The 22783-nt window shown below is 35.0% G+C and overlaps 1 protein-coding gene across 5 annotated transcripts in view; it reads right to left on the reverse strand.

Annotated features, from left to right (window-relative positions):
• Positions 1-22783, reverse strand: part of ARHGAP44 (Rho GTPase activating protein 44) — a 181106-nt gene that overhangs the window by 81926 nt on the left and 76397 nt on the right. For all 5 annotated transcript variants that reach the window (XM_036223806.1, XM_016158063.2, XM_016158065.2 and 2 more), the window contains exon 2: positions 152-191. In XM_036223806.1, coding sequence (XP_036079699.1) covers positions 152-191 — 40 coding nt within the window. The remainder of the gene's footprint in view (positions 1-151; positions 192-22783) is intronic.

A 22783-nucleotide genomic window follows, 5' to 3' on the forward strand; every position in this document is an offset into this window, starting at 1 on the left:
AACACGAGGTAAAACTGTGAGGAATAAATTGTGCCTTTAAATAAATTGTATAAGCGACAACTAAGCAGTTTAAATAGCATTACGAATGGCTTGGTTTTAAAGTGAAAGAAATATTTGGTGTCTATCAACTAAGGGCCAACAACAATCTTACCTGAAGAAGGTCTTCACTCAGAACTTCAGTCTTTTCTGCCCTACAGAGAAAAATTAGAAACTTTCAGTTAAAAAAGAGGGGGCGAGGGACAGTCTCATTCTAGGAACATAGTCTCATACTTACTCTCCACTCTTCATTTATGAACAGATTAGAAAAACAGAGACATTAGGAGCAAGAGAAAATACGGACAATACTGGAATTTACCAGGAACCTTAAATAACCAGCAAACAAGATATTCTGAAGAGTCTGCTGATACAGACTAGAACCTATATCAAGGATAACAAACACACTTCTTTTGTTCCCAGACATTTTTTTAAGTAACACATGTAATTAGGTTCCTCCTCCTAAACCCCAAAAAGAAAAACTGCGAACAGAGAGACAACATTGAGTCCTAGTGACAAATGCAAATGTCAACACTAAGATCTGGCAACCAGTGTCAGGCCTACCAGGAAGTGAGGGGCTTGAACCTGAGATTAACATGCCCAGAGAAAAAGCTTAGACTCTGGCTGAAGTAGTCCCAACCTGTTAGGACCCTGGCCTCACATCAGAGGAGAATGCAAATCTTTGGAGCAAAGCATTCTCAACTTATTGCCTTGGGATTTCAGAGATAAGATTCAGTCAGTGATTTCTCTCACACAGGTGTATTCTCTTTCCTCACTCTCACGCTCTCACAATCACCGCCCCCAACACACAAACTACCAGTTCACATGAAAAACAAATCACTGAGACTAGGAGTAGATAGAAAAAAAGAAACAACATCTATAGAGCCCCAAAGACCTCAATGACTAGAATTATCAAAGATTGTAACATGTATAAAATATAGAACAAATAATATATTAAAAACTTGGTGAGAGGATTTCTGCTTCTGGGAATACAGAGTAAACATATTCTTTTCATTAAGTACAGACAAAACCCTGAGACATTATATCTAAAACAAACATAAGAAAAATACAAGGTGGGAAGAAAGTGGACTGGCTGGAGAACACCAGATTTTTTTGCTTCAGATATTCCAGACTTGACTGCGACCTGGAATACCAATGGGTGCAGACAAAACAACTCAATAAAAGCCTGGTCTCTGTAGCCAAAGGATCAGGAAAGGGGCAGCCTAGCAGCATAGAATATTTATAGACAATAACTGCTCATTTCAGTCAAACGCTACAGAAATAACTGTTTTCCTAGCCCACCCACACCAGCAAAGGCTGAGTGGGGAGCAGGGAGTAACGAGGTATACCCTTGCTAGGGTATAACAAGGCACTCAAACCACCCTACTCACCCAGGCCAGGGTAGAAGTGTCAGAGAAGAATGAGTATAGAGCTAGGACATTTATCACTGCTAGGCAGTGACAATGGAAACCACGTGGGTAGCCTAGACATCCATTGTCACCTGGTAGTAGCAAAGCATCCTTCCTCCTCCCCGTGGTGGTGGTGGTGTTACAGGAGGCCCCGTGAAGGTCAGGACTTTTACTATACCCCAGTGGTAACAAGGCCACCCTCTTCCATGGTATTAATGGAAGCCAAGTGGAGAGCAATGATGAGGCACTCCTACCCTTCACAGCCAGGGAGGAATGAATGAAGGCTTATTGGGAAGCCAGAATTCCCATTCCCATCCAGCAGTAATGAAGAGCACTCCACTCTTTGGGGACCAGGGACAAAGAAGGCTGAGTGGGGGATGGGATCTTATACTCCCATCTGGCAGTAACAAAGCAGAATTCTACCTTTTCCTGCTGGCTTTAGAGAAAGCCAGCTAAAAGAGAAAGTTTAAATATGATCCAGAGTCTCATAATATAATACTCACAACTCAGGTCTCAATAAAAAATTACTCATTATACTAAAAACCAGAAAAATCTCAGACTGAATAAAAAAAGACAACCAATAAATGTCAACAAAAGGATGACAGTGATGTTAGCATTATCTGACAGACATTAAAGTTTTCATTATAAAAATGCTTCAATGAGCAATTATGAACATGCTTGAAACAAATGAAAAATAAAGTCTCATAAAAGAAGGCACAGAAAAGAATGAAATGAAAATTTTGGAGCTGAAAAAGCGCAATAATCTAAATTTTAAAATCCCAGTAATGAGTTCAAATGCAGAATGTAGGGAGTGAAGGCAAAAATAAGTGAACTGAAAGAAAGTACCATAAAAATTTCCTGAACAGCAGGGAAAAAACAGCCCAAACAAACAAAAACAAAGTTTCAGGGACCTATAGAACTATAATAAAAAATTAGATATTTATGTTATCACAGTCGCAGAAAAAGAGGATAAAGAAGGTCATGCTGAAAAAATACTCAAAGAAATAATGACTGAAAACCTTTCCAAATTTGGCAAAAGACATAAATCTACATATAGGTAGGATGAAAGGATAAGAAGACATCATGCAAACATTAATCAAAGAAAACAGAAGTAGCTGTACTAATATCAGATAAAATAGACATTAAAACAAAGAAAATGAACAGAGACAGAGAGGACCATAATATAATGATAAAAAAGTCAATTCACTAAGGAGATATACTGATCTTAAATGAGTGCAATAAACAACAAAGCTGAAAAACATGTGGGAAAAAATTGAGAAAATTGAAAGGAAAAACAGAGAAATCCAAAATTATAACTGGAGATTTCAACATCCCCTCTTTTGACAAAAGACGAGCTCATTTTTTTCAAAACTAGCGAGAACATATGAAAACAAAATTCCAATAGAATTTAATTAACATTTATAGAACACTCCACTCAACACTAGCAGAATACATTCTTTTCCAGTACATACATCAATATAGAAAACATGTGGGTTCATAAAACAAATCTCAACTAATTTGAAATAAGTAAAATCATATGCAGTGTATTCTCTTATAAATAACAAAAAGATATAAAGAAAATATCCAAACACTTGGGGACTAAATAACACACTTCTAAATAATCCATGGAAAAACAAGAAAATCTCAAGGGAAATAAAAAAAAAATACTGAAGTAAAAAAAATGAAATGCAATATATCAAAATACTGGACACAGCCAAAGCAATGCTAGGAGGAAAATTTATAGCACTAGATCCATACATTAGAAAAGAGAAATATTCTCAAATGGAAAATATAAGTTCTTACCATAACTAGTAAAAAAAAAAAAAAAAAGACCAAAAATCAGTCCAAAGTAAACAAAAGGAAGGAAATCATAATGGGCAGAAACAAATGAATTTAAAACAAACAAAAAAAATAATAGAGAAAATCAATAAAAAAAACTGGCTTTTGGAAAAGATAAGTACAGTTGAAAAAACCTCTAGTACAAATGGAAAGAAAGAAAAAAAGATAGAAATTACTAATAATAGAAATAAAACAGTAAATATCACTATAAAACCCTGTAAATTTTTTTTAAAAAGATATCTTTGAACAGCTATACATATGTAAATTTGACAACTTACATGAAATGGACTAATTACTCAAAATATGCAAATGACCACAATATACCAAATATAAAAAAATAATTTGAATAGCCCTATAACTATTAAGAAATTGAACTTGTATTGTTAAAAGTCTCAAAAAAGAAATCTTCAGACCCAGAAGGCTTCCAAGAGAATTCCAACAAATGTTTCAAGATAATTAACACCAATATTACATAATCTTTTCCAGAATGTAGGAGAGGGAACACTTCTCAATTCATTTTATGAAACTAGTATTTCTCTGATACCAAAACCAGATGAAGAAAAAAAAAAGTTTATAAAAGGTATCCATAAACCAATATTCTTTATGAATATAGATGCAAAATCCTTAAGAAAACATTGCCAAATGCAATTTAACAATATATAAAAAGAATTATTCGCCATGACCAAGTTAGGTTTATTCTAGGGATATTATTCCAGGGATGTGAAAATTAAGCAATGTATTTCATCATATTAATAAAGGCTGAAGAAATAAAACAACATGGTCATATCAATCGATGTAGAAAAACCATTTGAGAAAATTCAGCACCCATTCTTGTTAAAACAAGCAAACAAAAAAACCTCTCATAAAACATAGGAGGGAACTTCCTCAACTTGATAAATAACATCTGGGGGAAAAAAAAACAAAAAACAAAAAAACAAAAAAAAATCCCCCTACAGTTAACATTAAACTTAATGGTGAAAGCCTTGATGCTTTCCCCACCAAGACAGGGATCAAGGGGAGAATGTCTACACTCAATATTCATTCTACATAGTGCTGGAGGTTTGAATCAGTGCAATAAGGCAAGAAAAGGAAAAAGCAAAACAAAAAAAAAAATAATAAAGATCTGAAAAGAACTGATAAAAATGTTCCTATTTACAGATGACATGAATGACCATGTAGAAAATACCAAGGAATCTATCACCTCCCCCGACAAAAAAAATCCTAGGACTAATAAATGAGTTCAGCAAGGTTGCATTACACAAGGTAAACACAAGAAAATAGATTTTATTTATTTATACTAGTAATGAACATTAGAATACTGAGGTTAAAAATAAAATACCATTGACAATTGTTTTGAAAAATAAAATACTTAGGTATAAGTCTATCAAAATATACACAAAATGTGTATGCGAAAAACTACAAAATGCTTATGAAAGAAATCAAAGGAGATCTAAATAAATGGAGAGACATACTGTGTCTGTGGACTGAAAGACAACATAATGAAGAAGTCAGTACTCACGAAATTAGTAATCCCAACCAAAATTTCAACAGGATTTTTTGTAGAGACAAACTGATTCTATAATTTATATGAAACTGCAAAGAAAGTAGAAGATGTAACAATTTTTAGAACAAATCTGTAGGAATCACTATATAATTTTAAGACTTTATGGTAGAGGATAGAAAGACAAATCAATGGGACAGAATAAAGAAAATAGATATAAACAAATATAACCAACTGATTTTCGACAGAAGTGCAAAGGCAATTCAATGGGGAAAAAAGAGACTTTCTAATAAATTATACTGGTATATGAACCTTGATCCATACCTCAAATAACTCATAATGAATCACGGACTTAAATATAAAACGTAAGACTAAAAAACTTTTGAAAAAAACCATATGAGAAAATATCTTTGACCATGGATTAGGCAATGGGTTCTTAGATATGACATCAAAAGCATGATCCATAAAACAAAAAAATCAGACTTCATCAAAATTAAAAGTTTTGCTCTGTGAAAGACAGTGTTAAAAGATGAAGACAGCCCACAGAAAGAGAAAATATTTGCAGATCACATATATGATGATTATATACAGAATATATAAGGAACTCTCAAACTCAACAATAAAAAAACAGTTCTATTAAAAATGGGCAAAAATTTTGAACGGAAACTTTATCAAAGAAGATATATAGATGACAAATAAGCACAAGAAAAATTACTCAACATCATTATCCACTGGGAAATGCAAATTAATACCCAAATGAGATAATACTATCAAAATGAAAAAATGGCAACAACAACAACAACAGCTGATCATAAAGGATATCAAGTAAAAGGAACTCAGAAATTGCTGGGTGGTGCAGGTAAGCAATAAAAAATGGTACAGAAAGCCAGTTTCTTATAAACTTGAACTTATACTTGCCATATGACTTAGCAATTCTCCTCTAAAGAAATAAAAATTTATGGCCACAAACATGCACACATACAAACACCCCTCATGAACGTTCATAGCAACTTTATTTCTAATAACGAAAAGCTGGAAACAACTTAGACGTCCTTCAGTAGGTGAATGGATTAATAATAGACTACTACTCAGCAATAAATAGGAGACTACTAATACATGCTACAACACGGATAGCTGTCGAAAACATTATTGTGCTCAGTGAAAAAAAGCCAATCTCAAAAGGTTACATACATACTAAATAATTCCATTGATATGACATGCTGGAAAAGCAAAATTACAGGGATGGAAAACAAAGTAGTGGTTGACACATTTTGGAGTCAGGGAAGGTTTGGCTCCAAAGTGAAATTTTTAAGGTAATGGATTGTTCTATATCCAGTTTGTGCTAGTGATTATACAAATCAATGCATGTGTTAAAACTCATAGAACTGCACAGAGAAAAATGTTTTCTTTATGTAAATTTTAAAAGTAAAAAAAAATTAAAACAGTGCTGAGATACCAGAAAACAATATCATGTAAGTCAAGGATGACTAAAGTAGTCTAAGATCCTAATATTGGTCATTAAAGGAGTTAAAATAATAATTTAGATTTTGTGAGGCTAAAACATGATAAATATTTCAAGGGTAGCACCAAAGAAGTAGAAATAGAATACACATCTTCCAAACCAACAGAGGTGAAATAATCAAAATAAAAAAACAAAACACAACAATTCACAATAAAAACTCACTGAATCCAAACAAAGGGAAAAGATAGTAGTAGGTGAAGCAGCTTGGAAGGAAAAAATAGAAAGCATGAAATAAAATACTAGACACAAATTCAAATATAGCATTAATAAAAATGAACTAAATATGCCAGTTAAAAGCCAAAAACGTTCAGCTTAGAAATAAAAGAATCTAGCTCTATGCTAGTTATAAGAGCTGTATCGAAAACATAAGAATTGGGAATGTTGAAGATAAAGAGAGAAAAGAACACATATCAAGCTATTTCTAGTTAATATTATATTAATATTGGCCAAAATAGACTTTGAGCAAAAAAAAAAAAAAAAAAAGACATCATGAGGAAGAGAGGATCGCAATATAATGAATGATAAAAAAATTAACTAATTAAGAACCAGTGAGAATTCTCAACCTGAGTATATGTGATAAGAATCACAAAATATAGAAATCAAAACTAATAGAACCTCAGGGAAGCCCTGAACATTTTACCATAATAGATGTCATCATTGTTCTTTCAATTAATGAGAGGTAAAGCAGAAAAAGTTAGTGAAAATATAGAGGATTTAAAAAACACAAGTTCACAGGATTTATTTGATAGACATATATGAAACCCTGAATTCAATAATTATAAAATATGAATTCTTCTCATGTAAGAATTCATTTCCAAAAATTAGCCTATGAAGAACATCTCAACAAACAAATGACAGATGACACACAGATGATGTTCTCTACCCCAGTATAATTTAGGTTGAAATCAATAACAAAAAAGTTTTAAAAAAATTTAGAAACTTTAAAAGAATTCTAAATAGCTCATAGGTCAAAAATATCTTTTAGAAATTTAAAGTATTTAGAATTGAAAAACAATAAAAATATTGCATATCAAACTTGTCAGATAGCAGAGTGATACTTAAAAAAATATAGAAACTCAAAATGCTTACATTAGAAAAGAGACTAAAAATACTTAAAATAAGTTTAAACAGAATAAACTTCAAGAAATTAGAAGAAAATAAACAAGGAAGAAATCAGTAAAATAAAAAAATCATATAATAGAATCGACAAGGTCCAAGTTAATTTTTGAAAAGACTAGCAAAATGGAAAACTTCTATAAGATCTATCAAGGATAAAAATGAGAAAAGAAATATAAAAACAATAAATAAAAGTGGAATATAACCAGTGATGCTGCAGAGAATAAAAAGACAAATAAAAGTTATGAATAACTTTATTTGAAAAATTAGACAAAATGGCCAAATAGCCAGAAAAATAAATCAATCCAAATTGACTCAAGAATGAATAGGAAGTCTGGATAGTCTTATAACCATTAAAGTAATTAAACCCATAATTAAACCTCTTTCCACAGAGAAAACAAAAGACCAAGAAGTTTTACAGGTAAATTCCCAAGAAATACTTATTTCCAAACATGCAAACTCTTTTAAAATACAGAAAAAGAAGCAACATATTGGGACTCATTCTAAGAGATGAGTATAACTTCATACCAACACTAGACAAGAACTGCATAAATTATAGTCTTATATATTAATAATGATTCAAATATCCTAAACAAAATAAATTAGCACACTGTAAAAAAGTTAGATTAACTGTTGGAATGCAAGACTGATTTAACTTTATAAATCTGTAAGTATAATTCATCACATTGAAAGATTAAAGGATAAAACATGACTATCTCAAAAAATTGTAGACGAAATATTTAATAAAATTCAATGTCTGCTCATGAAAACAAAAAAATAAGGAAAATCTTTATATTGACTTTTTAAAGCTACCTATAAAACATTCTTAACAGAAACATGTTAAAAATATTCCCTTTATAATCAAGAATAAGACAATACCTACTATTACTGTCTACCCAACTTAGTAAACAACTGAAATAAAATATTTCAAAACCAAAAAGGAAGCATCTAAACTGACATAATCTATAGACATTATTAAAAATACTGAATGTTTAGAATAGTAGCTGGATATGAGATATTATAAAAGCAATATAACTAGTAAATATTTAGAAAACCTAACTTAAAAAAATCATTTAACACAGAAACTTTGAATAAATTTAATAAAAGATAGGCAATATATTTATAGAGAAAAAATTTTAATTAGTAAAAGAAATTAACAAAGACAAATTGAAAGATATATTTATGGATTGGAAGAATTAATTTTGGAAAGATATCAGTTCTCTTCATATCAACGTAACTTCAATAAAAAAATAAGAATTTAAAACAATAAACTTAACAGGCTGAATCCAAAATTTATACAAAAATTCAAGGACTTAAGGAAAAACAAAGATTATTCTTAAGATAAGTTGGGGAGCTTCACTACCAGACATTGAAACTTATTAAAATCAGAGTAATTCAGACAGTATTATAACAGTGTTCACACTGAACACTAGAATGGGAAAGAGTACCAGAAATAGGCCCATAAAATTGGAGAAGAAAGATTGTGATATTGTGATATTGTGATAAAAGGGTTCAGAACACGCCTCCCCAAGATGTGTTTCTTTGGCACATGGATTGTTTTGAACTGAAGACAATTGAGACCCTCTGTGCTCAAGAAAAACTTTTACCTCTGCCTTATATAATTTAAGTTTGGGGTTTTGCTCATACTAAGAGTTATCACCAGAAATATCTTTTTTATGATCTATCTATAAAGCAGGGCAAACACCTAATTATTGAACATCTGTTCTTGTTCTGTGAATGATCCACCTTTCTAAAGCTTCAGATGCCTTACCTCATCCTTAGCTCAGGGTGTCATATAAACCTCATTTTAACTTCCTGTCTCTGAACCATTCATGTATATATACATATGCGGACTCTGACTCTCTCATATATGTGGAGTTTCCATTATGTGTGTGTAATTAAATTTCGTTATTTTTCTCTTAATATACTTTGTATTCATTTAATTATGAAAACAGCTGGAAGAACCTACAAAGATTGAGGAAAAATTTTTCCTCCCCTACAATGATTTATAAGAAATGTATGTTTGTTCTTCCTTCACAATACATGGTTCACAGCTCTTAAAACCCTTGGAATTTCCTGTGATAAGAGCCATAAAGATGTCTTCTGTTATGTTAATGAGGTGACTGTTGGAAAGCACTGAAGAATGTGGACTGGTTACAAGAACCAACCATGAGATTAGAAGGTTGGAACTTTCAGTCCCACCCCCAGACCTTCAGGCAGCGGAGGGGAGCTGGAGGTTAAATCAATAACCAATGGCCAATGATTTAATTAATCAGGCCTATGTAATGAAGTCTTCATAAAAACTCAAATGCACTGGGTTCAGAGAACTTCTGGGTTGGTGAACACATGAAGCCTTTGGGAAGGTAGCACCCCCATAGAGAGCATGGAAGCTCCAAGGTCTTTTGCCCTACCTTGCCCTATGCATCTCTTCCATCTGGCTGTTCCTGAGTTATATCCTTTTATAATAAACCATGGAGGAGGTCATGGGAACCTCCGATTTATAGCAGTTGATCAGAAGCACAAGTAACAGCCTGGGCTTGCGAATGGCCCTGAAGGGGATTGGCAAGTGGGGTGTGTGTGGCAGTGGGGTAGTCTTGTAGGACTGAACCCTTAATACGTGGAATCTGATGCTATTTCCAGGTAGATAGTGTCAGAACTGAGTTAAACTCTTGGACACACTGCTGGTATCCAAGAGTTGTTTGTTGTTATATGAAACCAACTTTCCCACAAACTGAAACTAGGTCCAGAAACATCTATTTAATGGTAGATGATAGGGTGTTATCCCAGACTGGGAAAGAGCTGGGAAATGAAAATGAGTTATTCAATAAATAGTGCTGGATTTATCCACAAGAGAAAAAAAACAGAGTTCTTACCCAAAACCATGCATTAAATTCAAGCCCCAATGAATTAAACACTTAAATGTAATAGGCAAGACATTAAAAATTCTACAAAAAAATATCAAGATAGAATATCTTATATTTCTGACCATGGAACGAGACTTTGAAAATAGAACATAGATAATTAATAATAAAAGAATAATAAATTATTTGCATGAAAATTAACAATTTCTGTTACGGTAGTTGGAAAAAAAGGTGAAAAGAAAGTCAGAAACTAGAAAAAGATATATGTAAGACAATACAACTGCCACAGGATTAACATTCAGACTGTATCAAGAACATCTACAGGTCAACAATAAAACAATCCACTCTATGGAAAATTCTAGAACATGTTTTACTGAATGGGAAAAAGACTCATTAATATTGAGTTGGAAGGAGCAATGGAGGCCACTTTCCCCATTTTCCACTCATCTGAGATTTCCTTCCATTCCTCCAGAAGCACTTGAAGAGAGCATTAAAGATGGAGCCATGGATGTTAATCTTCCAAGGAAGGGAGATGGGTTAACAGGTAATGCTATTTTTAGAAAGCCTGTTATTTTTGGCCTGTCTTTGTAAAGGAAAGACAGCATCATTCATTAGCAAGATAATGATCACTATCTACATTTTCGGGGGATGAGTCATTCCACAGATGATGGGCACTGTGAGGGTGACATTTGGGTTCAAGTTATGTCTTTCTTTCTTTCTTTTTTTTTTTTTTTAACACCAATAGACTAAAGCAAAATAGAGCCTTGGCAAACTGATCTAAAAATTGTGCACTGTTCTACTTATCAGCTTCAGGGGAACAATCAACACCACCCACAAAAATCTTGATTGTCACCAGGTTATACTTTAATTAGTTTGTTAAGTCACAGCAGCATTTTCCAAATTGTGTCCAATGAAAAACAGACTCATATGAATATGACACTTTGAAGGAAAAGGTTCTGAGGACAAACAACTTAGGAAAACAATGAATATTATATTCTTGATTAACAAAGTCTCATTAAAATAGTAAAGACTCTGAGAAGTACTACAGTAAATAAAATGGCTTAATTTTGGTTAACCCATCATTTCCCAAATCTACAAAACTCATATGAAGGAACATTTCACATAACACCGATCAACAACTAGATACTGGGTGTTGAATATAGTTTAGGAAATGTTAAGCTGAAGGAAATGCTCACTATAGGATACCTTGGAAATCTCCTCTAGGAGTTCCAACTAAATCACAAAAAAATATTTAGCTGGACTGAGAGCTAAGCAATGAGGACTTTTTAGCTGTTATTACAGAAGTCACTGAATGAAACAGTGAGGTTTCTTTTAAAGCAGAGATAGTCTCATTACAAACCATTTCACATAAGTCACCAACTCGCAACACCCAAGAAGTTGCCAAATCCTCTTAATTTCATATCGCTAATATTTTCAGCCCTTGTTGCTCTTTCCATTTGCACAGTCCCAGGCTAGGCCCCATGGAACAACCCTGGATTACAAGATCGTATGTCCCCATCTCTACTATCTTCCTCTCTCATTCATCATTCACACTGTCCTTAGCATTCTCCCCAAAATGCCTCCTTGACTCCCTTTTGCCTGATGCTTAGCAGATGTTTTTTGCTCAGTGCTTTACAAGTACTATATTACCATTTTAAAATGTACCCATGATTTGTTTTAATCAGACATAGTAGGACATGTAGATACAGAATTGATTGTCATGAAGAAAAGTATACCCACAAATTCCTTAGACTCAGGAAGCACAGCACACCCTGCAGGTTTACATGGGGAATCACGGGGGCCAGTCAGGAGGCAGAGAGAGTAAGGGAAAGTGGGCAGCAGCCTTTATTGTGATTTCCACAAGAAGAAATGGGTGAGGCAAAGTAAGCAAACTGAGCAGGTTAAGGACTGGACAGTTTGAATAATTATGGTAGGCTCTGGGCTACAAGGGTGGTCTTCAGTTGTTCAGTGCCTAACCCTGTGGTGATTTAGGCAGGGCATAGTGTCCAGACTGCAGGAGGCTGATAACAAGTAAGTATAGGTACAGACTCAGGGTTGGTTGGTTTGTATATCACAGATGTGCTTGTAGGTAAGTCGAATGCTCTATCTAGAATTAGCTGGCCATGGGAGGGCAGCCAGAGCATCAAGAGTACATAAGAAAATATAGTTAATTCAATCACTCATTCCTTAACCAAGCCCCTGCCCCAAACCAGAAGATAGTATTATCCCTATTTTTTTTTTAAATGAGAAAATGAGGTTACTATAAATTGTCATTGCCTTAGCACAATATGCCAAAGTACAGCTCCTAGACCTACAGCACCAGCAGCACTTCAGAACTTAATAGAAATGTAAATTCTCTAGCTCTTGCTCAGATCTACAATCAAAAATTCTGGGAGTGAGGTTCAGCAATCTGTGTTTTCAGTAGCCCTCCAAGGTGTTTCTGATGCATTTTAAGAAACACTAGTGTATAGAATAAAATCCAAACTCCCTGCTCTGGAAAATCCCACTCTGTGTCAACAAATTTATCTCTTGAGGGTCCTCCAAACTGTCTCCATTCTTCTATTCTCAGCCATCTCTTGCTCTCCTTTCTTTCTCCAACCCTGTCCTGCCTGATACACTCTATGCTACAGGCATACCTAACTTTCCCTTGCTCACCAAACAAGCCCCAATGAACTCATATTATCCTCTGCACCAGCACAAAGCAAGTACTGTACAAATGCTTATTAAAATAACGTGCAGACCTTGATACAATTAAGAACACGGCTTCCCCTACCCTGTCTTGTCCATGGTAGCAGACTCTCTGGCTCTCCTGACACCACTTTCCATCCCAGCTTCTTTGCTGTCTCCCAGTATAGAAGGTGGAAGGCCATTACTGACCCAGAGTCCCCTGAAATTAGAAGTATCCATGTGACTGGCCCTAGGTCATTAGGCAAAAGCAGAAGTGTGCCACAGGGACACACACGGTACTTAAACTGTAAGGGCCTGAGCTGTAAGGAGCAAAGTAAAAATAAAGAAGAGATCCTGAAAAGCTTTCAGAGAGGAGGAAGCTATCAAATTGCAACAATCAGATCAGCAGTAGAAATTATCAGCAATAACTGATGTTGGAATTAAACAGAAATTTCAAATTTCTGAGTGAAAATTCATTTCAATCTAAAAAATTTTATTATAGTAATTATCAGTCAAGTGTGAAGGCAAAATAAAATCATTTTTAGAATCAGAAAATTCAGCTACCTCCCTTTCTGAGAAAATTTCTTGAGGATGCACTCCAGAAAAATAAGGATAAGCTTTTAATTCAATAAGAAATAACAGAACTAAACCTGAAACCAACAAGAGGAAATTCTAGGACGTCAGACCCATAAGAGGCTTGGAAAGCAGTAAATCCAAATCAGAATTTAGTACCTTCTAAGATGAAGAAATCAATCAAAGTAAGAGATGGAATGAGTAAGCTGGAAGGTATGAAAATATGATTCTCACAATAGGAAAAAAAAGTCATAAAACTCCAGGGAAAAAAAAATGCCCAGAAAAGACAGGATTCAAAATGAATCAAAGTAAAGTGATGCATGATTAAATAACCTGTAGAATATAAAAGAAGAGAATCCAATTAGCCTTGGTACTCGGCAAATTCTCCTTTATGTGAACAGGTATTTTTATGATGGAACCACAAAGAAGGAAATACAACTGACATATTACTTGGCTGTGTAATGGACATTTAAGTAGCCACCACTGATCTTTAAACTTTTAGAATCCACCTATAAAAAACCTAATTACAATGATTACGAGAGAATAAATGTAAATTTTATCAATCTTCAAAACATAAAAAAAATAAAGGAATATAGAAACAGAAAAAAAGAGGAAGGGACTGAGAGAAAAAGAGGAAAGAAAAGGAAAACAGGTGACAGAAGCAAGAATCAGAGAGGGAGAAGTGAATAATGCTCACAAAAGCCAGCCAAGAGAAAATGGACCATCCATGGCAACTGCAGAGATATTTAAGAAGTAAATGTTTAACGACTGCTAGAATGATTTAAAAAATGAGTATAGAGGGAGGTGTGGGTGGTATAATAGAATCAAAACCTCCTCTCACCAGCAGGAAATAAATTGTGTGTGTATGTGTGAGAGAGAACTAGCAATATAAGCATATTGTTTAGACATGTAGAGGAAAACCACCAGAGGAACTGAAAACAAAAGCCATTAAAAGTAATTATGCCCATAAAGCAGGGCTGGAAGTTGGAAAAGGGTAAAGAGGCTAGCTAATACCTTGAAGTCCATCTCTACAATTTGATTTTTTTAAAAAATCACATCAGCCTATTATTTTGATTTTTTTAAGGCACAATACTCAAGGTTGCTTGAGATATGAAAAATAGGTGTGCTCATCTATAATTGTTGGAAACATTAAATGGTACAATCTTTCCTGAAGGCAATTTGACAATATATTTTAAAAGCCTAAAAACAGAGAACACCTTTCTCAAGGTAACTTAAATGAAGGAACTCATCATGACGGAACAATTGAGGATGTAGACAAAGCCTTAACTATAAGAAAGGCCATCAGAGTATTGCTCCATGGATGTCTATATTTACACCCAATCTTTTGCATCTAGCCCTTCACTGTATGGATATATTAGAAAAAAAAAAAAAAACAAAGATTTTCACCCAAATCCAAAGGGGTTGTTTATATGCATGGACTTCTACATAAAAATTAAACATGATGATATATATTTTACATGTAAGTGTATTGAAGATATATTGAGCAAAAAGGAGAAAGCTACAAACCAGTATGCCCAGTAAAAACATTACATATATGGATGTACAAAGGGGAAAAATAAACCTGTGGTATATGTCAAAGTGTTACTGGCCAGTCCTCTGTTGTTCCCATGCTGTGCTTCATAATTCTACAATAAATAGTGTATGTATTATAAAATGTATTACAAAGGTGTTGACAGAGATTGCGGGGACATGGAGAGGCGATATTGTTTCATGAGTACAGAGTTTCAGTTTTGCAAGATGAGTTCTGTGGATGGATGGCGGTGACCGTAACACAAAAATGTGAATGTAGTTAATGTCACTGAGTTGCATAGTTAAAAATGGTTAAGGTGGTAAATTTATGTTGTGTGTATTTTACCATTTAAAAAAATAAAAAATATTTGAAGGCAGTGAAAATACACAGTGCTGTTTGATATACAACACCAAGAGTGAGCCCTAAGGTAAACTAGAAACTGGGTGATTACGATGTGTCGATGTGAGGTCCCATCTGTGATAATAACAAGTGCACTATTGTGGTGAGTGATGTTGATAAAGGGGAAGGCAATGTATCCATGGGGCAGGGCTATATGGGAAAACTCTGTACTTTCCTCTCAATTTTGTTGTAAACCTAAAAGTGCTCTAAAAATAGTCTTTAAAAAATAAAATAAAATGTATTTCAAAATAGTGTAAACGAATATTTTTTAGGCCACAAGTGGTAAATTTATGAACACACTAAGTTATAAATAATATCTTAATATCATTAAGGTTAACAAAATGAATACATTTGTAAGAGGAGTTTTAGAAGTATTGCATTGCATATATTTTATATTCTCTCCAAATGTTCCTTTCCCCCTAGTCCCAAAATGGAAAATTTTCTTGCTGGTTCCAAAATATCCAGGCATTATTTTTAAATCTCTAATCCAAATCCTACCATTTCTTCACTGCTTACTTTGAGTCCTTCCACCAACGTCAGTTTTTCCAAAGGGCATTTTCAAACCTCAAAGTTAGTACTTCCTTCTCAAAAATAAGATGTTTAAACTTGAATGTCTTATTTATTACATTAAATCTTTAAATATATATTCCTTGTGTCCTTCCAGTAATTTTATGCTTCTTTAGGGTAAGAATATATACATTTTAATATCACACATATGTATAATATATACTATATGTCATAAAATTAATGTAAAATTAGTATTATTATATATTCTTATGCATATATATATTATTTTAAATGTCTCTGTTTTGTTTTTTTAATTTCTCACAATTTATCATACATGGACAAGGGTTGTGAATAATGAGGTTTCCCCCATGATTTTGGAAGTGGTTTTGGGGTACAGATACAGTGATCTTGGTGTCATTTGATCTCTGGTGTTGTTATGGGATAAACTGTGTTTCCCCCAATTTCATATGTTGAAGTGCTAACCCCCAGTACCTCAGAATGTGACTGTATTTGGAGACGGGATCTTTACGGAAGTGACTAAGTTAAAATGAGGCCATTGGGGTGGGCCCTAATCCAATAGGACTGGTGTCCACATGAGGAGATTATGCCACAGGTGTACACAGGGAATAACTCTGTGCAGACACAGGAAAAAGATAGCCATCCACAAGCCACAGAAAGGGGCCTCAGGAGGAACCAACCCTGCGAACATTTTGGTTTTGGATGTCTAGACTCTGAAATCGTGAAAAAAAATAAATTTCTGTTGTTAAGACACCTGATCTGTGGTACTTTATCATGGCATCCCTGGCAAACTCATAAAAGAGGGCGCTCTTCATCTTCCATCTCAATTCCTTCTTTTTCATTGTGAATTCTGAGGGCTTTGGGAATTTTGTGATTTTAAGAGTGGATTATAACATGCTCTTAGAGCCATAGAATAAAGTGTTGTGTGCACTCTTACATTATCCCTCTGCTCATGGTTTTGGTTCCTTGTTTGTCAGATCACAGCGTTCCTCTGCTCTGGTGACTGGTAGAAAAGGGGCTGATGCATTGGCACAGGAAATAGGTCCTCAGAGAGAAGGGATATAACACCTCAGGAAGACCTAGCTGGGATATAACACCTCAGAAAGACTAGCTTCCAAACCCTCCTACAGTGTATTTTTCTCGATCTTTGTCACTGAAGGAAGGTTCTCTAGAGTGCAGTTTAAGAGTGATTCTCTCTGAAGTGTAAGAATGGACTAATGACTGGACAAGGTCTTTTTTTGGTCTATGATTCTGGACATAGTTTTAAAAATAAACCTATGAAATTGTCCAACGGAAAGTGGCTTCTAAGTATAGGTCTCCAAGATGCAAGTCTGAGACACTGAAAATGACCAAGTGCCCTGCAGCTCCTCTATGACTTGCAGATTTTACCTTGGGAAGCCTGCCCTGGGTTCCAGTGAGCAGGACTTGGAAAGTAATTCACTGTGGTGAGAGTACTAGGGCCACAGACACGGACTTCTTGACTCACCTCCTGGCTCTAGCACTTCTAGCAGGGCAGGGCTCAGAGAGACCAATAAAATGTTATTTTTCTAAGAATACTCTGATTATCTCCATGAGGAGGTAAAGAGTCTCTATCTAGATAAAACATTGGTGTCAACACTTGACTTCTCTTTTGGTGTCCTTGCCTGGCCCCAAGAACCCCTTCTGGCAAATGCTCTGTCCATTAATTAGTTCCTTCTCATCACTGTTACCTGTCATGTTTCCTAGTGGACCAAAGATGTACATTCTAGAACACTCTCCCACTTCCTGGAACCCCATATTCTATCGCAAGTGTGACTCAATTGATCTCCAAACTATACTGTGAAGGCTCCTAAGTATATATGCAACCTCAAATGAAGCTGGGTGGATTGTGGTCTGGGTCAACACAGTGGCGAGCAGAGGCAAGGATGCTAATAATGCTCTTGAGGTTAAGGCTTATGTGGGAAAATTTTTACCAACAAAGTAATCCAAACCTCAGTTTATCTGTGGTCAAAAATATCAAGGTTGACAATGAGATGTATACCTATAGGATACATGTTAAAATCAGCTTTCTCCCTATTGTAGGGAAATTACCCAGGAAAGGAGAACCCTAAATCATTCATAAAGGAACTTCCACCCTTAAAATCATCATTGAACCTGTTCTACTCTATTGATATATCAGTAGAAGATAATGATGTCCCTCTACCAAGATGTTTTACTTCCTCATTCTCCTCCCTTGATCCATGAGAGGAAATATTTAAACATGTTTATTTTTCAATGACCCTCTCCCAACCCCAACTCCCATTCCCACTCCTAAGTTTGGTAGAGAGTTTAACTTCAGGTTATTATTAGGTTTTTCCCTTACAGTTGATCTGTTATATTAATCATTACTTACTAATAATCATTACTTAATTATATACCACAGACTCCTGGAAAAATAACCTCATATCTTTAGGCTAAACTACATATTCATCACAAGAATGACTACTCACTACTGTTTTCTGTCCTCTTACCTTCCAGTTTTTAGAGCTCTCTATCAAGTTCACCATTTTAACAACTGTTTTCCCAGCTAAATTACATGAATAATAAACTCTAAGGCCTTTATGCCTTTCATGAGTAGTAAATCACATGAGTAATAAACAGGTAAGTTACATAAGGACAAACTCCAAGATATTTATGTGTTAACCTTGAAAATAAACAGTAATTGGGTTTGACACAGGATTTCTGATCATACTCTTTTCACCCCAATAAGGCTATTGATATCGCTCAATGGTCTTTTACCTTCTAGAGCTGCTGATAAGGAGACTGATATTACTGTAATTCTTTTGGTTCTGCCTGTCCAGATGTATAAAATTTTCTCTAGATATAACATTCCAGAATTTCACCAGGAACTGTTTACACATACAGATTGAAATATTCATTAACCCTGCCTGACTTTTCAACTTAGAGAACTGTCCTATTGTTATTTATTACCCTTCTTCATTCTGGCATGAGGAATTTGTTCCTCTTTATCTTACAGCATAGTAATTATGTTCTTAGAAGTGACTACTTTTAGTACATCTAAAAGACGTTTTTTGTAATGTGGAACCAATGCTTTTAGGTCCATAAAAGTTTGTTTTTGTTTTTTGGTTTTTTCTGGCACTACACTTGTATTTCCTTGAGAGTCTATTGCATTTTGTTAAAATCCTCTTCCATCTTTTACTTAGTTCTACTTCAATAGAAGCTATATTTTCTAGTTTAGAGTTTGCGCTCATACTTCATGTTACCATGATCTCATAAATGAGCTGTGATTCTCCTCTTACTCAAAATTATGTGTTCCCACAGTATCCATACGGGTTAGGCTACTGGTGTTGATTTAGTGGAGCAGCAGCAGAGGGTGGAAAATACAGCTTCTTGTAGGTTGATGTTGAAGGAGTAAGGTGAGATACTGCAAGGGTAATGGATGCAAATACCAATCGTGTCCTAATCACAAAGTCAAGGAGTAATTTGGCTCTCCAATTCAGTCTTCTTTGAATCTCTTATGGTCAAAAGTATCAAGTAATTCTTACAAGCCACCCTAAGGCTTGAGGAGGGATAAGCCTAAACCACTCTGGCCTCTCAATTCATACCAACTGGCAAAAGTAAAATAAACAAACAGAAATATATAAATAAAAAAGAAAAACTAAGCCCAGCACTCTCTTATCTCTGAATATCTGAGATGAACCCCTGGCTTTAGACACAACCTCCAAAGCTCTGTCACTCTGGTAGTTTTCAAAATGGCAGTATTTCTAGTCCCATATGCCCTGTGAGTGCCTTTCTACTACTCCATCAGGAGGTGAAGTTTATTTCTACCCCCTTTGACCCTGGGAGGGTCTTTGTGACTGCCTCATCAAATAAAATGTGACAGAAATGACACTGCAGGCTACATTAGAGGGATGCTCAGTTCTGAACCCCAGCCACCATGTTAGGAAGAATTCTGAGGCACACAGAGTGCCCACTTATAAATATTTGGCCAACAGTTCCAGGTAAGGTCCTAGCTGGATGGTCAGCATAGGCTAAATGGCAGATAAGTAAGCAAACCTTCGGATGATACCAGCCTCGGCACTGGAACCATCCTTGTCAATGTTGAGTGCAAGAGAAATGAGCTGTCCCTTCTGAGACATGCCCAAATAGCATATTCATAAGGAAAATAAATATCATTGTTATTTTAAGTCACTAGTTTAGGTGTGGTTTGTTATACAACATAAGATGACCAAAATAGTCACCATTTTATTTGTTCACTATGCTATTCCACAGAAAAAAATAGCAATGTGTAGTCAGATCAGCTTCTCCCTGGAATCCTCTAAGATTTATACTTTGGTGCAGAATTTAGTGTTGTCTCAAGGTTTTATAATATTGTCTCTTAATCTCTTCTTGATCCTTGGGATAGCTTGAGAAGATTTTTAGAACCATCCAATTCTTTGGTACTAAAATGACTGTGAAAGGTAAAATGGGAGGAAACTGGCATAATAATTCTATTTTACAAAAATACACTTAGCAAAAGAAAACATGCTAAATATTATGTCAGTTCAGAGGCTGAGACTCAAATATCTTGAGTTATCTCAGTGAATAATGGTAGACTTTAGGGGAAAATACCAGTAAGTGAATTCACTTAACTAGGTCAAGGGATTTTAGAAATGTGGTATAATGGGATTAGCAATCAGAAGTCCTTGCTTCTTAGCTTCTCCAGGTCTCAGTTCCCTCATGTGTTAAGTTAGGAAATTGGGCTCAATGACCTTTAAGAGGATTCTGCCAGCTCAGCCATTCTGCATAAGTTTAATGAATATTCATATGTAGATACCAAAGACATACTGTCCACCCAACACCGTCATTTCACTGATGAAAAAAACTGATAAGAACCTGAGAGGTTAATAGGTGCTTGAGAGATGAGGACTTATGGGAAAGGAAGAAACAGAATTCCCACCACTGAAACAATATGCTGCCATGTAACTGCTTATAGGGTATCCATCCAGATGTTCTCAATAAAAGAGGGAGTCATTCATGCCCGGCCTGTGTGACCTTTGCTACTAACCTAACAAGAAAAAGACATGGAATGATGGTGGCAGTGAATTGGTTGATTTAATGACCAAAAATTCTAAGTGGGCTTTCGTGGCCCTAAGGACATCATCAGGAAATGGCCTAGCACCCCTCATCATTCACATTTGTTTTGCTTCTCTGGGAAACTCCCCTTCATAGTTCCAAGACAGCTGCCAGCTGTTCCAGGTTTACAGCCTATCTTCTCAGGCATCCTAGCTGAAAAAGATTCTCCTCCCAACAGACCCAGCAAAAGTCACAGAATTTAATCTCACTGACTACAGTAGGCAGAATAGGCCCCTAAGATGTCCATACCTTAATCTCCAAAACCTGTGAACATATTATCTTACATGGCAAACAGGATGTTACAGATGTGATTAATTTCAGGACCTTGAGATAGAGTGTCTTAGATTACTCAGGTGGGTCCAGTGAAATCCAAAGGTCCTTAAAAGTGGAAGAGGAGGCAGAAGAGAAATTCAGAGGGAGATGTAACTACAGAAGAAGGGTCAGAGTGATGTGATATGGGGACATGACCCACTGTTGCTGGCTTTGAAGATGGAGGAAGGGGCCAGGAATCAAGGAACATGGGTACACTCTAGAAACCTAAAGAGTCAGGAAGCAAATTCTCCAGAGCCTTCGGAAAGGAACACAGCCCTACTGACATCTTGATTTTAGCCCAGTACGACCTGTGTCAGATGGTTAACCTCCAGAACCATAATAAATGTTTTTGGAAAATTTATTCAAATACAGCTGACATTTAATATTATATTAGTTGATTAGACATTTATTTAACTTACAAAGTGATCTCTCTCCCATAAGTATAGTATCCACCTGGCACCATATTTATTACAGCATTATAGACAAAATTCCCTATGCTGTACTTTTCATCCCTGTGGCTATTTTGTAACTGCCAATTTGTACTTCTTAATCCCTTCACCTTTTTCACTTAGACTCCTAATCATACTTTCAACTAACAAACATCAGTTTGTTCTCAGTATCTACAAGTTTGTTTCTGTTTTGTTTGTTCATTTATTTTGCTTTTTGGATTCTACATATAAGTAAAATCATATGGTATTTGTCTTTCTCTGACTTAGTTCACATGTTGTTGCATGTGGTAAGATTTTATTCTTTCGTATGGCTGAGTCCATTGTATCTATGTACCACCTCTTCTTTATCCAATCGTCTCCTAATGAACAACACTTAGGTGGCATTCCAGGCCTTGGCGATTGCATATGAAATGTCCTTCTTTGTCTCTTATTATAGCTTTTGCTTTAAAGTCTATTTTGTCTGATGTACGTATTGCTACCCCAGCTTTTTTTCATTTCTATTTGCACAAAATCTTTTCTTCCATCCCTTTATTTTCAGTCTGTGTGTCTTTTAATCTGAAGGGGGTCTCCTGTAGACAGTATATGTATGGGTCTTGTTTTCTTCTCCATTCAGCTACTCTGTTTTTTGATTGGAACATTCAATCCATTTACATTTAAAGTAATTATTGATGCGTAGTTATTGCCATTTACATTTAAAGTAATTATTGATGCGTAGTTATTGCCATTTTATTATTCATATTTTTAACTTTATTTTTCTTCTTTTCAAAGAAGTTCTGTTAACATTTCTTGTAATACTGGTTTACTTTTCCTTGTCTGAGGAACTCTTTATTTGTCCTTCGATTCTAAATGATAGCTTTGCTGGGTAGTCATGGTTGTAGCCTTGTTTTTCATCATTTTTAATATTTCAAGCTAATACCTTTTGGCCTGAAAATTTCCTGTTGTGAAACCAGCT

Source organism: Rousettus aegyptiacus, unplaced genomic scaffold, assembly GCF_014176215.1.
Source record: "Rousettus aegyptiacus isolate mRouAeg1 unplaced genomic scaffold, mRouAeg1.p scaffold_m13_p_6, whole genome shotgun sequence".
In the NCBI taxonomy this organism is placed as follows: Eukaryota; Metazoa; Chordata; class Mammalia; order Chiroptera; family Pteropodidae; genus Rousettus; species Rousettus aegyptiacus.